Consider the following 18,544-nt stretch of genomic DNA (forward strand, 5'->3'; position numbering starts at 1 on the left):
ACTGCGGTCTCCTTGTTCTCCCTTTTCCTCCCTGACTGCTGTCTCCTTGCTCTCTCTTTTCCTCCCTGACTACTGTCTACTTGTTCTCCCTTTTCCTCCCTGACAACTGTCTCCTTGCTCTCTCTTTTCCTCCCTGACTGCTGTCTCCTTGCTCTCTCTTTTCCTTCCTGACTGCTGTCTCCTTGTTCACTCTTTTCCTCCCTGACTGCTGTCTCCTTGCTCTCTCTTTTCCTCCCTGACTACTGTCTCCTTGCTCTCTCTTTTCCTCCCTGACTACTGTCTCCTTGCTCTCTCTTTTCCTCCCTGACTACTGTCTCCTTGCTCTCACTTTTCCTCCCTGACTACTGTCTCCTTGTTCTCCCTTTTCCTCCCTGACAACTGTCTCCTTGCTCTCTCTTTTCCTTCCTGACTGCTGTCTCTTGCTTTCTGTTTACCTCCCTGACTGCTGTCTCCTTGCTCTCTCTTTTCCTCCCTGAATGCTGTCTCCTTGCTCTCTCTTTTCCTCCCTGACTACTGTCTCCTTGTTCTCCCTTTTCCTCCCTGACAACTGTCTCCTTGCTCTCTCTTTTCCTTCCTGACTGCTGTCTCTTTGCTTTCTGTTTACCTCCCTGACTGCTGTCTCCTTGCTCTCTCTTTTCCTCCCTGAATGCTGTCTCCTTGCTCTCTCTTTTGCTTCCTGAATGCTGTCTCCTTGCTCTCTCTTTTCCTCCCTGACTGCTGTCTCCTTGCTCTCTCTTTTCCTTCTCACTGCTGTCTCCTTGCTCTCTCTTTTCCTCCCTGACTGCGGTCTCCTTGCGCTCTCTTGTCCTCCCTGACTACTGTCTCCTTGCTCTCTCTTGTCCTCCCTGACTGCTGTCTCTTTGCTCTCTCTTTTCCTTCCTGACTGCTGTCTCCTTGCTCTCTCTTTTCCTTCCTGACTACGGTCTCCTTGCTCTCTCTTTTCCTTCCTGACTGCTGTCTCTTTGCTTTCTGTTTACCTCCCTGACTGCTGTCTCCTTGCTCTCTCTTTTCCTCCCTGACTGTTGTCTCCTTGCTCTCTTTTTTTCTTCCTGAATGCTGTCTCCTTGCTCTCTCTTTTCCTCCCTGACTGCTGTCTCCTTGCTCTCTCTTTTCCTTCCTCACTGCTGTCTCCTTGCGCTCTCTTGTCCTCTCTGACTGCTGTCTCCTTGCTCTCTCTTTTCCTCCCTGACTGCTGTCTCCTTGCTCTCTCTTTTCCTCCCTGACTGCTGTCTCCTTACTCTCTCTTTTCCTCCCTGACTGCTGTCTCCTTGCTCTCTCTTTTCCTCCCTGACTACTGTCTACTTGCTCTCTCTTTTGCTCCCTGACTGCGGTCTCCTTGCTCTCTCTTGTCCTCCCTAACAACTGTCTCTTTGCTCTCTGTTTCCTCCCTGACTACTGTCTCCTTGCTCTCTCTTTTCCTCCCTGACTGCGGTCTCCTTGCTCTCTCTTTTCCTTCCTGACTGCTGTCTTCTTGCTCTCTCTTTTCCTCCCTGACTGCGGTCTCCTTGCTCTCTCTTTTCCTTCCTGACTGCTGTCTCCTTGCTCTCTCTTTTCCTCCCTGACTGCTGTCTACTTGCTCTCTCTTGTCCTCCCTGACTGCTGTCTCCTTGCTCTCTCTTTTGCTCCCTGACTGCTGTCTCCTTGCTCTCTCTTTTCCTCCCTGACTACTGTCTCCTTGCTCTCTCTTTTCCTCCCTGACTGCTGTCTCCTTGCTCTTTCTTTTCCTTCCTGACTGCTGTCTACTTGTTCTCTCTTTTCCTCCCTGACTGCTGTCTCCTTGCTCTCTCTTTTCCTGCCTGACTGCTGTCTCCTTGCTCTCTCTTTTCCTCCCTGACTGCGGTTGCCTTGCTCTCTCTTTTCCTTCCTGACTGCGGTCTCCTTGCTCTTTCTTTTCCTCCCTGAATGTTGTCTCCTTGCTCTCTCTTTTCCTCCCTGACTGCGGTCTCCTTGCTCTCTCTTTTCCTCCCTGACTGCTGTCTCCTTGCTCTCTCTTTTCCTCACTGACTGCGGTCTCCTTGCTTTCTCTTTTCCTTCCTGACTGCTGTCTCCTTGCTCTCTCTTGTCCTCCCTGACTGCTGTGTCCTTGTTTTCTCTTTTCCTCCCTGACTACTGTCTCCTTGCTCTCTCTTTTCCTCCCTGACTGCTGTCTCCTTGCTCTCTCTTGTCCTTCCTGACTACTGTCTCCTTGCTCTCTCTTGTCCTCCCTGACTGCTGTCTTCTTGCTCTTTCTTTTCCTCCCTGACTGCTGTCTCCTTGCTTTCTATTTTCCTCCCTGACTGCTGTCTCCTTGCTCTCTCTTTTCCTCCCTGACTACTGTCTCCTTGCTCTCTCTTTTCGTCCCTGGCTGCTGTCTCCTTGCTCTCTCTTGTCCTCCCTGGCTGCTGTCTCCTTGCTTTCTATTTTCCTCCCTGACTGCTGTGTCCTTGCTCTCTCTTTTCCTCCCTGACTGCGGTTTCCTTGCTCTCTCTTTTCCTCCCTGACTACTGTCTCCTTGCTCTTTCTTTTCCTTCCTGACTGCTGTCTCCTTGCTCTTTCTTTTCCTCCCTGAATGCTGTCTCCTTGCTCTCTCTTTTCCTCCCTGACTGCGGTCTCCTTGCTCTCTCTTTTCCTCCCTGACTGCTGTCTCCTTGCTCTCTCTTTTCCTCCCTGACTGCGGTCTCCTTGCTCTCTCTTTTCCTCCCTGACTGCTGTCTCCTTGCTCTCTTTTCCTCCCTGACTGCGGTCTCCTTGCTCTCTCTTGTCCTCCCTGACTGCTGTCTCCTTGCTTTCTCTCTTCCTCCCTGACTGCTGTCTCCTTGCTTTCTCTTTTCCTTCCTGACTGCTCTCTCCTTGCTCTCTCTTGTCCTCCCTGACAACTGTGTCCTTGTTTTCTCTTTTCCTCCCTGACTGCTGTCTCCTTGCTCTCTCTTTTCCTCCCTCACTGCTGTCTCCTTGCTCTCTCTTGTCCTCCCTGACTGCTGTCTTCTTGCTCTCTCTTTTCCTCCCTGACTGCTGTCTCCTTGCTCTCTCTTTTCCTCCCTGACTACTGTCTCCTTGCTCTCTCTTTTCGTCCCTGGCTGCTGTCTCCTTGCTCTCTCTTGTCCTCCCTGACTGCGGTCTCCTTGCTTTCTATTTTCCTCCCTGACTGCTGTGTCCTTGCTGTCTCTTTTCCTCCCTGACTGCTGTCTACTTGCTCTCTCTTTTCCTCCCTGGCTGCTGTCTCCTTGCTCTCTCTTGTCCTCCCTGACTGCTGTGTCCTTGCTGTCTCTTTTCCTTCCTGACTGCTGTCTCCTTGCTCTCTCTTTTCCTCCCTGACTACTGTCTCCTTGCTCTCTCTTTTCCTCCCTGACTACTGTCTCCTTGCTCTCTTTTGTCCTTCCTGACTGCTGTCTCCTTGCTATATCTTTTCCTCCCTGACTACTGTCTCCTTGCTCTCTTTTGTCCTTCCTGACTGCTGTCTCCTTGCTATATCTTTTCCTCCATGACTGCTGTCTCCTTGCTTTCTCTTTTCCTCCCTTGCTGCTGTCTCCTTGCTCTCTCTTTTAATCCCTGACTACTGTCTCCTTGCTCTCTCTTTTCCTCCCTGACTACTGTCTCCTTGCTCTCTCTTTTCCTCCCTGACTACTGTCTCCTCGCTCTCTCTTGTCCTCCCTGACTACTGTCTCCTTGCTCTCTCTTTTCCTCCCTGACGTCTTTCTCCTTGCTCTCTCTTTTCCTCCCTGACTACTGTCTCCTTGCTCTCTCTTTTCCTCCCTGACTGCGGTCTCCTTGCTCTCTCTTTTCCTCCCTGACTGCTGTCTCCTTGCTCTCTCTTTTCCTCCCTGACTGCGGTCTCCTTGCTTTCTCTTTTCCTCCCTGACTGCTGTCTCCTTGCTTTCTCTTTTCCTTCCTGACTGCTGTCTCCTTGCTCTCTCTTGTCCTCCCTGACTGCTGTGTCCTTGTTTTCTCTTTTCCTCCCTGACTGCTGTCTCCTTGCTCTCTCTTTTCCTCCCTGACTGCTGTCTCCTTGCTCTCTCTTGTCCTTCCTGACTACTGTCTCCTTGCTCTCTCTTGTCCTCCCTGACTGCTGTGTCCTTGTTTTCTCTTTTCCTCCCTGACTGCTGTCTCCTTGCTCTCTCTTTTCCTCCCTGACTGCTGTCTCGTTGCTCTCTCTTGTCCTCCCTGACTGTGGTCTCCTTGCTCTCTCTTTTCCTCCCTCACTGCTGTCTCCTTGCTCTCTCTTGTCCTCCCTGACTGCTGTCTTCTTGCTCTTTCTTTTCCTCCCTGACTGCTGTCTCCTTGCTTTCTATTTTCCTCCCTGACTGCTGTCTCCTTGCTCTCTCTTTTCCTCCCTGACTACTGTCTCCTTGTTCTCTCTTGTCCTTCCTGGCTGCTGTCTCCTTGCTTTCTATTTTCCTCCCTGACTGCTGTGTCCTTGCTCTCTCTTTTCCTTCCTGACTGCGGTCTCCTTGCTCTTTCTTTTCCTTCCTGACTGCTGTCTCCTTGCTCTTTCTTTTCCTCCCTGAATGCTGTCTCCTTGCTCTCTCTTTTCCTCCCTGACTGCGGTCTCCTTGCTCTCTCTTTTCCTCCCTGACTGCTGTCTCCTTGCTCTCTCTTTTCCTCCCTGACTGCAGTCTCCTTGCTCTCTCTTTTCCTCCCTGACTGCTGTCTCCTTGCTCTCTTTTCCTCCCTGACTGCGGTCTCCTTGCTCTCTCTTTACCGCCCTATCTGCTGTCCCTTTGCTCTCTCTTTTCCTCCCTGACTGCTGTCTTCTTTCTCTCCGTTGTCCTCCCTGATTGCTGTCTCCTTGCTCTCTCTTTTCCTCCCTGACTGCTGTCTCCTTGCTCTCTCTTTTCCTCCCTGACTGCAGTCTCCTTGCTCTCTCTTTTCCTCCCTGACTGCTGTCTCCTTGCTCTCTTTTCCTCCCTGACTGCGGTCTCCTTGCTCTCTCTTTACCGCCCTATCTGCTGTCCCTTTGCTCTCTCTTTTCCTCCCTGACTGCTGTCTTCTTTCTCTCCGTTGTCCTCCCTGATTGCTGTCTCCTTGCTCTCTCTTTTCCTCCCTGACTGCTATCTCCTTGCTCTCTCTTGTCCTCCCTGACTGCTGTCTCCTTGCTCTCTCTTTTCCTCCCTGACTGCTGTCTCCTTGCTCTCTCTTGTCCTCCCTGACTGCTGTCTCCTTGCTCTCTCTTGTCCTCCCTGACTACTGTCTCCTTGCTCTCTCTTTTCCTCCCTGACTGCTGTCTCTCTGCTCTCTCTTTTCCTCTCTGACTGCTGCCTCCTTGCTCTCTCTTGTCCTCCCTGACTGCGGTCTCCTTGCTCTCTCTTTTCCTCCCTGAATGCTGTCTCCTTACTCTCTCTTTTCCTCCCTGACTGCTGTCTCCTTGCTCTCTCTTTTCCTTCCTGACTACTGTCTCCTTGCTCTCTCTTTTCCTCCCTGGCTGCTGTCTCCTTGCTTTCTCTTGTCCTCCCTGACTGCTGTCTCCTTGCTCTCTCTTTTCCTCCCTCACTACTCTCTCCTTGCTCTCTCTTTTCCTTCCTGACTACTGTCTCCTTGCTCTCTCTTTTCCTCCCTGACTGCTGTCTACTTGTTCTCTCTTTTCCTCCCTGACTGCTGTCTCATTGCTCTCTCTTTTCCTCCCTCACTACTCTCTCCTTGCTCTCTCTTTACCTTCCTGACTACTGTCTCCTTGCTCTCTGTTTTCCTCCCTGACTGCTGTCTTCTTGCTCTCTTTTTTCCTCTCTGACTGCTGTCTCCTTGCTCTCTCTTTATCTCCCTGACTGCTGTCTTCTTGCTCTCTCTCTTTTCCTCCCTGACTGCTGTCTCCTTGCTCTCTCTTGTCCTCGCTGACTGCTGTCTCCTTGCTCTCTCTTGTCCTCCCTGACTATTGTCTCCTTGCTCTCTCTTTTCCTCCCTCACTGCTGTCTCTTTGCTTTCTCTTTTCCTCTCTGACTGCTGTCTCGTTGCTCTCTCTGTTCCTTCCTGACTGCTGTCTCCTTGCTCTCTCTTGTCCTCCCTGACTGCTGTCTCCTTGCTCTCTCTTGTCTTCCCTGACTGCGGTCTTCTTGCTCTCTCTTTTCCTTCCTGACTACTGTCTCCTTGCTCTCTCTTTTCCTCCCTGGCTGCTGTCTCCTTGCTTTCTCTTGTCCTCCCTGACTGCTGTCTCCTTGCTCTCTCTTTTCCTCCCTCACTACTCTCTCCTTGCTCTCTCTTTTCCTTCCTGACTACTGTCTCCTTGCTCTCTCTTTTCCTCCCTGACTGCTGTCTACTTGTTCTCTCTTTTCCTCCCTGACTGCTGTCTCATTGCTCTCTCTTTTCCTCCCTCACTACTCTCTCCTTGCTCTCTCTTTACCTTCCTGACTACTGTCTCCTTGCTCTCTGTTTTCCTCCCTGACTGCTGTCTTCTTGCTCTCTTTTTTCCTCTCTGACTGCTGTCTCCTTGCTCTCTCTTTATCTCCCTGACTGCTGTCTTCTTGCTCTCTCTCTTTTCCTCCCTGACTGCTGTCTCCTTGCTCTCTCTTGTCCTCGCTGACTGCTGTCTCCTTGCTCTCTCTTGTCCTCCCTGACTATTGTCTCCTTGCTCTCTCTTTTCCTCCCTCACTGCTGTCTCTTTGCTTTCTCTTTTCCTCTCTGACTGCTGTCTCGTTGCTCTCTCTGTTCCTTCCTGACTGCTGTCTCCTTGCTCTCTCTTGTCCTCCCTGACTGCTGTCTCCTTGCTCTCTCTTGTCTTCCCTGACTGCGGTCTTCTTGCTCTCTCTTTTCCTCCCTGACTGCTGTCTCCTTGCTCTCTCTTTTCCTCCCTCACTACTCTCTCCTTGCTTTCTCTTGTCCTCCCTGACTACTGTCTCCTTGCTCTCTCTTTTCCTCCCTGACTACTGTCTTCTTGCTCTCTCTTTTCCTTCCTGACTGCTGTCTCCTTGCTCTCTCTTTTCCTTCCTGACTACTGTCTCCTTGCTCTCTTTTTTCCTCCCTGACTGCTGTCTCCTTGCTCTTTCTTGTCCTCCCTGACTGCTGTCTCCTTGCTCTCTCTTTTCCTCCCTGACTGCTGTCTCCTTGCTCTCTCTTTTCCTCCCTGACTACTGTCTCCTTGCTTTCTCTTGTCCTCCCTGACTGCTGTCTCATTGCTCTCTCTTTTCCTCCCTGACTGCTGTCTCCTTGCTCTCTCTTTTCCTTCCTGACTATTTTCTCCTTGCTCTCTCTTTTCCTTCCTGACTACTCTCTCCTTGCTCTCTGTTTCCTCCCTGACTGCTGTCTCCTTGCTCTCTCTTTACCTTCCTGACTACTGTCTCCTTGCTCTCTCTTGTCCTCCCTGACTGCTGTCTTCTTGCTCTCTCTTTTCGTCCCTGACTGCTGTCTCCTTGCTCTCTCTTGTCCTCCTGACTGCGGTCTCCTTGCTCTCTCTTTACATCCCTATCTGCTGTCCCTTTGCTCTCTCTTTTCCTTCCTGACTACTGTCTTCTTGCTCTCTCTTGTCCTCCCTGACTGCTGTCTCCTTTCTCTCTCTTTTCCTCCCTGACTACTGTCTCCTTGCTCTCGCTTTTCCTCCCTGACTACTGTCTCCTTGCTCTCTCTTGTCCTCCCTGACTGCGGTCTCCTTGCTCTCTCTTTTCCTCCCTGACTGATGGCTCCTTGCTCTCTCTTTTCCTCCCTGACTGCTGTCTCCTTGCTCTCTCTTTTCCTCCCTGACTGCTGTCTCCTTGCTCTCTCTTTTCCTCCCTGACTGCGGTCTCCTTGCTCTCTCTTTTCCTCTCTGACTGCTGTCTCCTTGCACTCTCTTGTCCTTCCTGACTGCTGTCTACTTGCTCTCTCTTTTCCTCCCTGACTGCTGCCTCCTTGCTTTCTCTTTTCCTTCTTGACTGACGGCTCCTTGCTCTCTCTTTTCCTCCCTGACTGCTGTCTCCTTGCTCTCTCTTTTCCTCCCTGACTGCTGTCTCCTTGCTCTCTCTTTTCCTTCCTGACTGCTGTCTACTTGCTCTCTCTTGTCCTCCCTGACTGCGGTCTCCTTGCTCTCTCTTTTCCTCCCTGACTGCTGCCTCCTTGCTTTCTCTTTTCCTTCCTGACTGCTGTCTCCTTGCTCTCTCTTTTTCTCCCTGGCTGCGGTCTCCTTGCTCTCTCTTTTCCTTCGAGACTGCGGTCTCCTTGCTCTCTCTTGTCCTTACAGACCTCTCTTGTCCTCCCTGACTACTGTCTCCTTGCTCTCTCTTTTCCTCCCTGACTGCTGTCTCTTTGCTCTCTGTTTCCTCCCTGACTGCTGTTTCCTTGCTCTCTCTTGTCCTCCCTGACTACTGTCTCTTTGTTCTCTGTTTCCTCCCTAACTGCTGTCTCCTTGCTCTCTCTTTTCCTCCCTGACTACTGCCTCCTGGCTCTCTCTTTTCCTCCCTGACTGCTGTCTCCTTGCTCTCTCTTGTCCTTCCTGACTGCTGTCTCCTTGCTCTCTCTTGTCCTCCCTGACTGCTGTCTCCTTGCTCTCTCTTTTCCTCCCTGACTGCTGTCTCCTTGCTCTCTCTTGTCCTCCCTGACTGCGGTCTCCTTGCTCTCTCTTTTCCTCCCTGACTGCTGTCTCCTTGCTCTCTCTTTTCCTCCCTGACTACTGTCTCCTTGCTCTCTCTTTTCCTCCCTGACTACTGTCTCCTTGCTTTCTCTTTTCCTCCCTGACTGCTGTCTCCTTGCTCTCTCTTTTCCTCCCTCACTACTCTCTCCTTGCTTTCTCTTGTCCTCCCTGACTACTGTCTCCTTGCTCTCTCTTTTCCTTCCTGACTACTGTCTCCTTGCTCTCTCTTTTCCTCCCTGACTGCTGTCTCCTTGCTCTTTCTTGTCCTCCTTGACTGCTGTCTCCTTGCTTTCTCTTTTCCTCCCTAACTGCTGTCTCCTTGCTCTTTCTTTTCCTCCCTGACTACTCTCTCCTTGCTCTCTCTTATCCTCCCTGACTACTGTGTCCTTGCTCTCTCTTTTCCTTCCTGACTACTGTCTCCTTGCTCTCTCTTGTCCTCCCTGACCGCTGTCTCCTTGCTCTCTCTTTTCCTCCCTGACTACTATCTCCTTGCTCTCTCTTTTCCTCCCTGACTACTGTCTCCTTGCTCTCTCTTTTCCTCCCTGATTACTGTCTCCTTGCTCTCTCTTTTCCTCCCTGACTACTGTCTCCTTGCTCTCTCTTGTCCTCCCTGACTGCGGTCTCCTTGCTCTCTCTTTTCCTCCCTGACTGCTGTCTCCTTGCTCTCTCTTTTTCTCCCTGACTGCAGTCTCCTTGCTCTCTCTTTTCCTTCCTGACTACTGTCTCCTTGTCTCTCTTGTCCTCCCTGACTACTGTCTACATGCTCTCTCTTTTCCTCCCTGACTGCTGTCTTCTTGCTCTCTCTTTTCCTCCCTTACTGCTGTCTCCTTGCTCTCTCTTGTCCTCCCTGACTACTGTCTCCTTGTCTCTCTTGTCCTCCCTGACTACTGTCTACATGCTCTCTCTTTTCCTCCCTGACTGCTGTCTTCTTGCTCTCTCTTTTCCTCCCTGACTGCTGTCTCCTTGCTCTCTCTTTTCCTCCCTGACTGCTGTCTCCTTGCTCTCTCTTGTCCTCCCTGACTACTGTCTACATGCTCTCTCTTGTCCTCCCTGACTACTGTCTACATGCTCTCTCTTTTCCTCCCTGACTGCTGTCTTCTTGCTCTCTTTTCGTCCCTGTCTGCTGTCTCCTTGCTCTCTCTTGTCCTCCTGACTGCTGTCTCCTTGCTATCTCTTTTCCTCCCTATCTGCGGTCTCTTTGCTCTCTCTTTTCCTCCCTGACTGCTTCCTGCTTGCTTTCTCTTTTCCTCCCTGACTGCTGTCTCCTTGCTCTCTCTTTTTCTCCCTGGCTGCGGTCTCCTTGCTCTCTCTTTTCCTTCCTGACTGCTGTCTACTTGCTCTCTATTTTACTCCCTGACTGCTGTCTCCTTGCTCTCTCTTGTCCTCCCTGACTGCTGTCTCTTTGCTCTCTCTTTGCCTCCCTGACTGCTGTCTCCTTGCTCTCTCTTGTCCTTCCTGACTGCTGTCTACTTGCTCTCTCTTTGCCTCCCTGACTGCTGTCTCTTTGCTCTCTCTTTTCCTCCCTGACTGCGGTCTCCTTGTTCTCTCTTTTCCTGCCTGACTGCTGTCTCCTTGCTTTCTCTTTTCCTTCCTGACTGCTGTCTCCTTTCTCTTTCTTGTCCTCCCTGACTGCTGTCTCCTTGCTCTCTCTTGTCCTCCCTGACTGCGGTCTTCTTGCTCTCTCTTTTCCTTCCTGACTACTCTCTCCTTGCTCTCTCTTGTCCTCCCTGACTGCTGTCTCCTTGCTCTCTCTTTTCCTCCCTGACTGCGGTCTCCTTGTTCTCTCTTTTCCTCCCTGACTGCTGTCTCCTTGCTCTCTCTTTTCCTTCCCGACTGCTGTCTCCTTGCTCTTTCTTTTCCTCCCTGACTGCTGTCTCCTTGCTCTCTCTTGTCCTCCCTGACTACTGTCTACTTGCTTTCTCTTTTCCTCTCTGACTGCTGTCTCCTTGCTTTCTCTTTTCCTTCCTGACTGCTGTCTCCTTGCTCTCTCTTTTCCTCCCTGACTGCGGTCTCCTTGTTCTCTCTTTTCCTCCCTGACTGCTGTGTCCTTGTTCTCTCTTTTCCTCCCTGACTGCGGTCTCCTTGTTCTCTCTTTTCCTGCCTGACTGCTGTCTCCTTGCTCTCTCTTTTCCTTCCTGACTGCTGTCTCTTTGCTCTCTCTTTGCCTCCCTGACTGCTGTCTCTTTGCTCTCTCTTTTCCTCCCTGACTGCTGTCTCCTTGCTCTCTCTTTTCCTCCCTGACTGCTGTCTCCTTGCTCTCTCTTTTCCTCCCTGACTGCGGTCTCCTTGTTCTCTCTTTTCCTCCCTGACTGCGGTCTCCTTGTTCTCTCTTTTCCTGCCTGACTGCTGTCTCCTTGCTCTCTCTTTTCCTTCCTGACTGCTGTCTCCTTTCTCTTTCTTTTCCTCCCTGACTGCTGTCTCCTTGCTCTCTCTTGTCCTCCCTGACTGCTGTCTTCTTGCTCTCTCTTTTCCTTCCTGACTACTCTCTTCTTGCTCTCTCTTGTCCTCCCTGACTGCTGTCTCCTTGCTCTCTCTTTTCCTTCCCGACTGCTGTCTCCTTGCTCTTTCTTTTCCTCCCTGACTGCTGTCTCCTTGCTCTCTCTTGTCCTCCCTGACTACTGTCTACTTTCTTTCTCTTTTCCTCTCTGACTGCTATCTCCTTGCTCTCTCTTTTCCTCCCTGACTGCTGTCTCCTTGCTTTCTCTTTTCCTTCCTGACTACTCTCTCCTTGCTCTCTCTTGTCCTCCCTGACTGCTGTCTCCTTGCTCTCTCTTTACCTTCCTGACTACTGTCTCCTTGCTCTCTCTTTTGCTCCCTGACTGCTGTCTTCTTGCTCTCTCTTTTCTTCCCTGACTGCTGTCTCCTTGCTCTCTCTTGTCCTCCCTGACTGCTGTCTTCTTGCTCTCTCTGTTCCTCCCTGACTGCTGTCTTCTTGCTCTCTCTTTTCCTCCCTGACTGCTGTCTTCTTGCTCTCTCTTTTCGTCCCTGACTGCTGTCTCCTTGCTCTCTCTTGTCCTCCTGACTGCGGTCTCCTTGCTCTCTCTTTTCCTCCCTATCTGCTGTCTCTTTGCTCTCTCTTTTCCTCCCTGACTGCTGTCTCCTTGCTCTCTCTTGTCCTCCCTGACTGCTGTCTCCTTGCTCTCTCTTTTCCTCCCTGACTGCTGTCTCCTTGTTCTCTCTTTTCCTCCCTGACTGCTGTCTCCTTGCTCTCTCTTTTCCTTCCCGACTGCTGTCTCCTTGCTCTTTCTTTTCCTCCCTGACTGCTGTCTCCTTGCTCTCTCTTGTCCTCCCTGACTACTGTCTACTTGCTTTCTCTTTTCCTCTCTGACTGCTGTCTCCTTGCTCTCTCTTTTCCTTCCTGACTGCTGTCTCCTTGCTCTCTCTTTTCCTCCCTGACTGCGGTCTCCTTGTTCTCTCTTTTCCTCCCTGACTGCTGTGTCCTTGTTCTCTCTTTTCCTCCCTGACTGCTGTCTCTTTGCTCTCTCTTTTCCTCCCTGACTGCTGTCTCCTTGCTCTCTCTTTTCCTCCCTGACTGCTGTCTCCTTGCTCTCTCTTTTCCTCCCTGACTGCGGTCTCCTTGTTCTCTCTTTTCCTCCCTGACTGCGGTCTCCTTGTTCTCTCTTTTCCTGCCTGACTGCTGTCTCCTTGCTCTCTCTTTTCCTTCCTGACTGCTGTCTCCTTTCTCTTTCTTTTCCTCCCTGACTGCTGTCTCCTTGCTCTCTCTTGTCCTCCCTGACTGCTGTCTTCTTGCTCTCTCTTTTCCTTCCTGACTACTCTCTTCTTGCTCTCTCTTGTCCTCCCTGACTGCTGTCTCCTTGCTCTCTCTTTTCCTTCCCGACTGCTGTCTCCTTGCTCTTTCTTTTCCTCCCTGACTGCTGTCTCCTTGCTCTCTCTTGTCCTCCCTGACTACTGTCTACTTTCTTTCTCTTTTCCTCTCTGACTGCTATCTCCTTGCTCTCTCTTTTCCTCCCTGACTGCTGTCTCCTTGCTTTCTCTTTTCCTTCCTGACTACTGTCTCCTTGCTCTCTCTTTTGCTCCCTGACTGCTGTCTTCTTGCTCTCTCTGTTCCTCCCTGACTGCTGTCTTCTTGCTCTCTCTTTTCCTCCCTGACTGCTGTCTTCTTGCTCTCTCTTTTCGTCCCTGACTGCGGTCTCCTTGCTCTCTCTTGTCCTCCTGACTGCGGTCTCCTTGCTCTCTCTTTTCCTCCCTATCTGCTGTCTCTTTGCTCTCTCTTTTCCTCCCTGACTGCTGTCTCCTTGCTCTCTCTTGTCCTCCCTGACTGCTGTCTCCTTGCTCTCTCTTGTCCTCCCTGACTGCTGTCTCCTTGCTCTCTCTTTTCCTCCCTGACTGCGGTCTCCTTTCTCTCTCTTTTCCTCCCTGACTGCGGTCTCCTTGCTCTCTCTTTTCCTCCCTGACTGCTGTCTCCTTGCTTTCTCTTTTCCTTCCTGACTGATGGCTCCTTGCTCTCTCTTTTCCTCCCTGACTGCTGTCTCCTTGCTCTCTCTTTTCCTCCCTGACTGCTGCCTCCTTGCTTTCTCTTTTCCTTCCTGACTGCTGTCTCCTTGCTCTCTCTTTTCCTCCCTGACTGCTGCCTCCTTGCTTTCTCTTTTCCTTCCTGACTGCTGTCTCCTTGCTCTCTCTTTTCCTTCCCGACTGCTGTCTACTTGCTCTCTCTTGTCCTTCCTGACTACTGTCTCCTTGCTCTCTTTTCCTTCGAGACTGCGGTCTCCTTGCTCTCTCTTGTCCTTCCAGACCTCTCTTGTCCTCCCTGACTACTGTCTCCTTGCTCTCTCTTTTCCTCCCTGACTGCTGTCTCTTTGCTCTCTGTTTCCTCCCTGACTGCTGTCTCCTTGCTCTCTCTAGTCCTCCCTGACTGCTGTCCCTTTGCTCTCTGTTTCCTCCCTGACTGCTGTCTCCTGGCTCTCTCTTTTCCTCCCTGACTACTGTCTCCTTGCTCTCTCTTGTCCTTCCTGACTGCTGTCTCCTTGCTCTCTCTTTGCCTCCTTGACTGCTGTCTCTTTGCTCTCTCTTTTCCTCCCTGACTGCTGTCTCCTTGCTCTCTCTTTTCCTCCCTGACTGCTGTCTCCATGCTCTCTCTTTCCCTCCTTGACTGCTGTCTCCTTGCTCTCTCTTGTCCTCCCTGACTGCTGTCTCCTTGCTCTCTCTTTGCCTCCCTGACTGCTGTCTCTTTGCTCTCTTTTCCTCCCTGACTACTGTCTCCTTGCTCTCTCTTTTTCTCCCTGACTGCTGTCTCCTTGCTCTCTCTTGTCCTCCCTGACTGCTGTCTCCTTGCTCTCTCTTTTCCTTCCTGACTACTGTCTCCTTGCTCTCTCTCTCTTTTCCTCCCTAAATGCTGTCTCCTTGCTCTCTCTTTTCCTTCCTGACTACTGTCTCCTTGCTCTCTCTTGTCCTCCCTGACTGCTGTCTACTTGCTCTCTTTTCCTCCCTGACTGCTGTCTCTTTGCTCTCTTTTCCTCACTGACTACTGTCTCCTTGCTTTCTCTTTTCCTCCCTGACTACTGTCTCCTTGCTCTCTCTTTTCCTCCCTGACTACTGTCTACTTGCTCTCTTTTCCTCCCTGACTGCTGTCTCTTTGCTCTCTTTTCCTCCCTGACTGCTGTCTCCTTGCTCTCTCTTGTCCTTCCTGACTACTGTCTCCTTGCTCTCTCTTTTCCTCCCTGACTACTGTCTCCTTGCTCTCTCTTTTTCTCCCTGACTGCTGTCTCCTTGCTCTCTCTTGTCCTCCCTGACTGCTGTCTCCTTGCTCTCTCTTTTCCTTCCTGACTACTGTCTCCTTGCTCTCTCTCTTTTCCTCCCTGAATGCTGTCTCCTTGCTCTCTCTTCTCCTTCCTGACTACTGTCTCCTTGCTCTCTCTTGTCCTCCCTGACTGCTGTCTACTTGCTCTCTTTTCCTCCCTGACTGCTGTCTCTTTGCTCTCTTTTCCTCACTGACTACTGTCTCCTTGCTTTCTCTTTTCCTCCCTGACTACTGTCTCCTTGCTCTCTCTTTTCCTCCCTGACTACTGTCTACTTGCTCTCTTTTCCTCCCTGACTGCTGTCTCTTTGCTCTCTTTTCCTCCCTGACTGCTGTCTCCTTGCTCTCTCTTGTCCTCCCTGACTACTGTCTCCTTGCTCTCTTTTCTTTCCTGACTGCTGTCTCGTTGCTCTCTCTTGTCCTCCCTGACTGCTGTCTCCTTGCTCTCTCTTGTCCTCCCTGACTGCTGTCTCGTTGCTCTCTCTTGTCCTCCCTGACTGCTGTCTCCTTGCTCTCTCTTTTCCTTCCTGACTACTGTCTCCTTGCTCTTTCTCTTTTCCTCCCTGAATGCTGTCTCCTTGCTCTCTCTTTTCCTTCCTGACTACTGTCTCCTAGCTCTCTCTTGTCCTCCCTGACTGCTGTCTACTTGCTCTCTTTTCCTCCCTGACTGCGGTCTCTTTGCTCTCTCTTTTCCTCCCTGACTGCTGTCTCCTTGCTCTCTCTTGTCCTCCCTGACTACTGTCTCCTTGCTCTCTCTTTTCTTTCCTGACTGCTGTCTCGTTGCTCTCTCTTGTCCTCCCTGACTGCTGTCTCCTTGCTCTCTCTTGTCCTCCCTGACTGCTGTCTCGTTGCTCTCTCTTGTCCTCCCTGACTGTGGTCTCCTTGCTCTCTCTTGTCCTCCCTGACTACTGTCTCCTTGCTCTCTCTTGTCCTCCCTGACTACTGTCTCCTTGCTCTCTCTTGTCCTCCCTGACTACTGTCTACCTGCTTTGTAGTGAGGTAATTAGTGCTTGGGGACTATTTCAGCAGATAACATGATGCGCCCCCTACAGGCCAGGTGTACAGGGAGATGAAGAGCGCTGTCCTGACTGACGCTCCATGATGTCACCTCCTCTATGACGTGGCTCCTGCACAGTGACGTCACACTCACCTGCGGGGCAGCGGATATGGACGGGCTCCCAAAAGAATCCACAGATGAGAGATACTGAGACTCAGCCGAGGGGGAGGAGCTGGAGGAGTCGTAGCCCTGGTACATGTCCCCCCAGGATCCAATGTCAAGTAAAAATAAATCCCAGATGGCCCGACTACGGGTGATAATCAGAACAGAGATCTCCTCAGCCTTATCTAGGGATCAGCGGTGGGATCTCAGATTTGCGAAGGGATCAATGGTGGGATCTCCTCCTGTGTAGGGATCAATGGTGGGATCTCTTTAAAATTGTGTAGGGATCAATGGTGGAATATCCTCCTGTGTAGGAGTCGATGGTGAGATCTCCTCCTGTGTAGAGATCAATGGTGGGATCTCCTCAGAATTGTGTAGGGATCAATGGTAGGATCTCCTCCTGTTTAGGGATCAATGGTGGGGTCTCCTCATATATAGAGATCAATGGTGGGATCTCCTCCTATGTAGGGATCAATGGTGGGATCTCCTCAGAATTGTGAAGGGATCAATGGTGGGATCTCCTCATATATAGGGATCAATGGTGGGATCTCCTGTGTAGGTATCAATGGTGGGATCTCCTCCTGTGTAGGGATCAATGGTGGGATATCCTCCTGTGTAGGAGTCGATGGTGAGATCTCCTCCTGTGTAGGAATCAATGGTGGGATCTCCTCAGAATTGTGTAGGGATCAATGGTAGGATCTCCTCCTGTTTAGGGATCAATGGTGGGGTCTCCTCATATATAGGGATCAATGGTGGGATCTCCTCCTGTGTAGGGAGGGATCAATGGTGGGATCTCATCAGAATTGTGAAGGGATCAATGGTGGGATCTCCTCAAATATAGGGATCAAAGATGGGATCTCCTCTGTAGGGATCAATTACAAGATCTCCTCAGAATTGTAAAGGGATCAATGATGGGATCTCCTCCTGTGTAGGGATCAATGATGGGATATCCTCAGAATTGTGACAGGATCAATGGTGGTATCTCCTCCTGTGTAGGGATCAATGGTGGGATCTCCTCAGAATTGTGAAGGGATCAATGATGAATGGGATCTCCTCCTGTGTAGGGATCAATGATGGGAAGTCCTCCTGTGTAGGGATCAATGATGGGATCTCCTCAGAATTGTGAAGGGATCAATGGTGGGATCTCCTCCTGTGTAGGGATGAATGGTGGGATCTCTTCAGAATTGTGACGAGATCAATGGTGGTATCTCATCCTTGCTTAGGAATCAATATTGAGATCTCCTCATATATAGGGATCAATGATGGATCTCCGCAGAATTGTGTAGGGATCAATTGTGGGATCTCATGTGTAGGGATCAATGGTGGGATTTCCTTATATATAGGGATCAATCATGGGATCTCCTCCTGTGTATGGATCAATCATGGGATCTCCTCAGAATTGTAAAGGGATCAATGGTGGGATCTCCTCCTGTGCAGTTATCACTGCTGGGATCTCCTCCTGTGCTGGGATCTCCTCCGGTATCGCACGGTGCTCCTGTGCGGCAGTGCTCTGATGCTGTAGTCAGGGCGCCCCCCAGTGGCCGGGCTGGTGGCACAGCGTGTCGGGGCAGCAGCGTCCGTCCGTGCGCTCCGCTTCTCCTCACATTTATGAATGAATCTCTCTGCTCGCAGCTATTTATACCGCCGGATCCCGCCCCCTCCGCACACGTCACAGCCCCGTAACTACTCTACGGCCGATATCTTCACATCCCCGGCACCCAGAGACCCCAAACTCGTCCGTGTGAAGCCCCGGAGCCCCCCGCCTGCCCCTCCCGACTCCCGGCCCCGCGGCTGCCCGGGAAACCGAGATTTCAAGGAGAAGCAGACACGGCGGGCGGCTCCGCCCACCCGGAGTTCCTGTGACGTACATAACCATATAAGGTGTTGTCTTTGCTATGTTTATCTGGTTACCAAGCAGTGACGTCAGAGGGAATCCCTGTTCTCAGCTCGAAAGAGAGGAGTATTAATAGCATTATAATGTTACTACAGCGAGGACTGAGCGACCGGGGGCACTTATATATGTACAGAATACAGACAGCTTATATATATATATACAGAATACAGACAGCTTATATATATATATATACAGAATACAGACAGCTTATATATATATACAGAATACAGACAGCTTATATATATATACAGAATACAGACAGCTTATATATATATATACAGAATACAGACAGCTTATATATATATATACACAGAATACAGACAGCTTATATATATATATACACAGAATACAGACAGCTTATATATATATACAGAATACAGACAGCTTATATATATATATACAGAATACAGACAGCTTATATATATATATACACAGAATACAGACAGCTTATATATATATATACACAGAATACAGACAGCTTATATATATATATACAGAATACAGACAGCTTATATATATATACAGAATACAGACAGCTTATATATATACAGAATACAGACAGCTTATATATATATACAGAATACAGACAGCTTATATATATATATACAGAATACAGACAGCTTATATATATATATACACAGAATACAGACAGCTTATATATATATATATATACAGAATACAGACAGCTTATATATATACAGAATACAGACAGCTTATATATATATACAGAATACAGACAGCTTATATATATATATACAGAATACAGACAGCTTATATATATATATACACAGAATACAGACAGCTTATATATATATATACAGAATACAGACAGCTTATATATATATATACAGAATACAGACAGCTTATATATATATATACAGAATACAGACAGCTTATATATATATATACAGAATACAGACAGCTTATATATATATATACAGAATACAGACAGCTTATATATATATATACAGAATACAGACAGCTTATATATATACAGAATACAGACAGCTTATATATATATACAGAATACAGACAGCTTATATATATATATACAGAATACAGACAGCTTATATATATATATACAGAATACAGACAGCTTATATATATATATACAGAATACAGACAGCTTATATATATATATACAGAATACAGACAGCTTATATATATATATACAGAATACAGACAGCTTATATATATACAGAATACAGACAGCTTATATATATATAT

General features: G+C 49.6%; 1 protein-coding gene across 1 annotated transcript in view; it reads right to left on the minus strand.

Moving 5' to 3' along the window:
• FOSB (FosB proto-oncogene, AP-1 transcription factor subunit) overlaps window positions 1-17,054 on the minus strand; it is a 42,121-nt gene extending 25,067 nt beyond the window's left edge. The window contains exon 1 of the mRNA XM_075848478.1: window positions 15,415-17,054. Within this exon, the coding sequence (XP_075704593.1) occupies window positions 15,415-15,519 (105 nt within the window). The 5' untranslated portion in view covers window positions 15,520-17,054. The remainder of the gene's footprint in view (window positions 1-15,414) is intronic.
• Between the last annotated feature and the right edge of the window lie 1,490 nt (window positions 17,055-18,544).

This window comes from Rhinoderma darwinii, unplaced genomic scaffold (genome assembly GCF_050947455.1).
Source record: "Rhinoderma darwinii isolate aRhiDar2 unplaced genomic scaffold, aRhiDar2.hap1 Scaffold_41, whole genome shotgun sequence".
NCBI classification, from domain to species: Eukaryota; Metazoa; Chordata; class Amphibia; order Anura; family Rhinodermatidae; genus Rhinoderma; species Rhinoderma darwinii.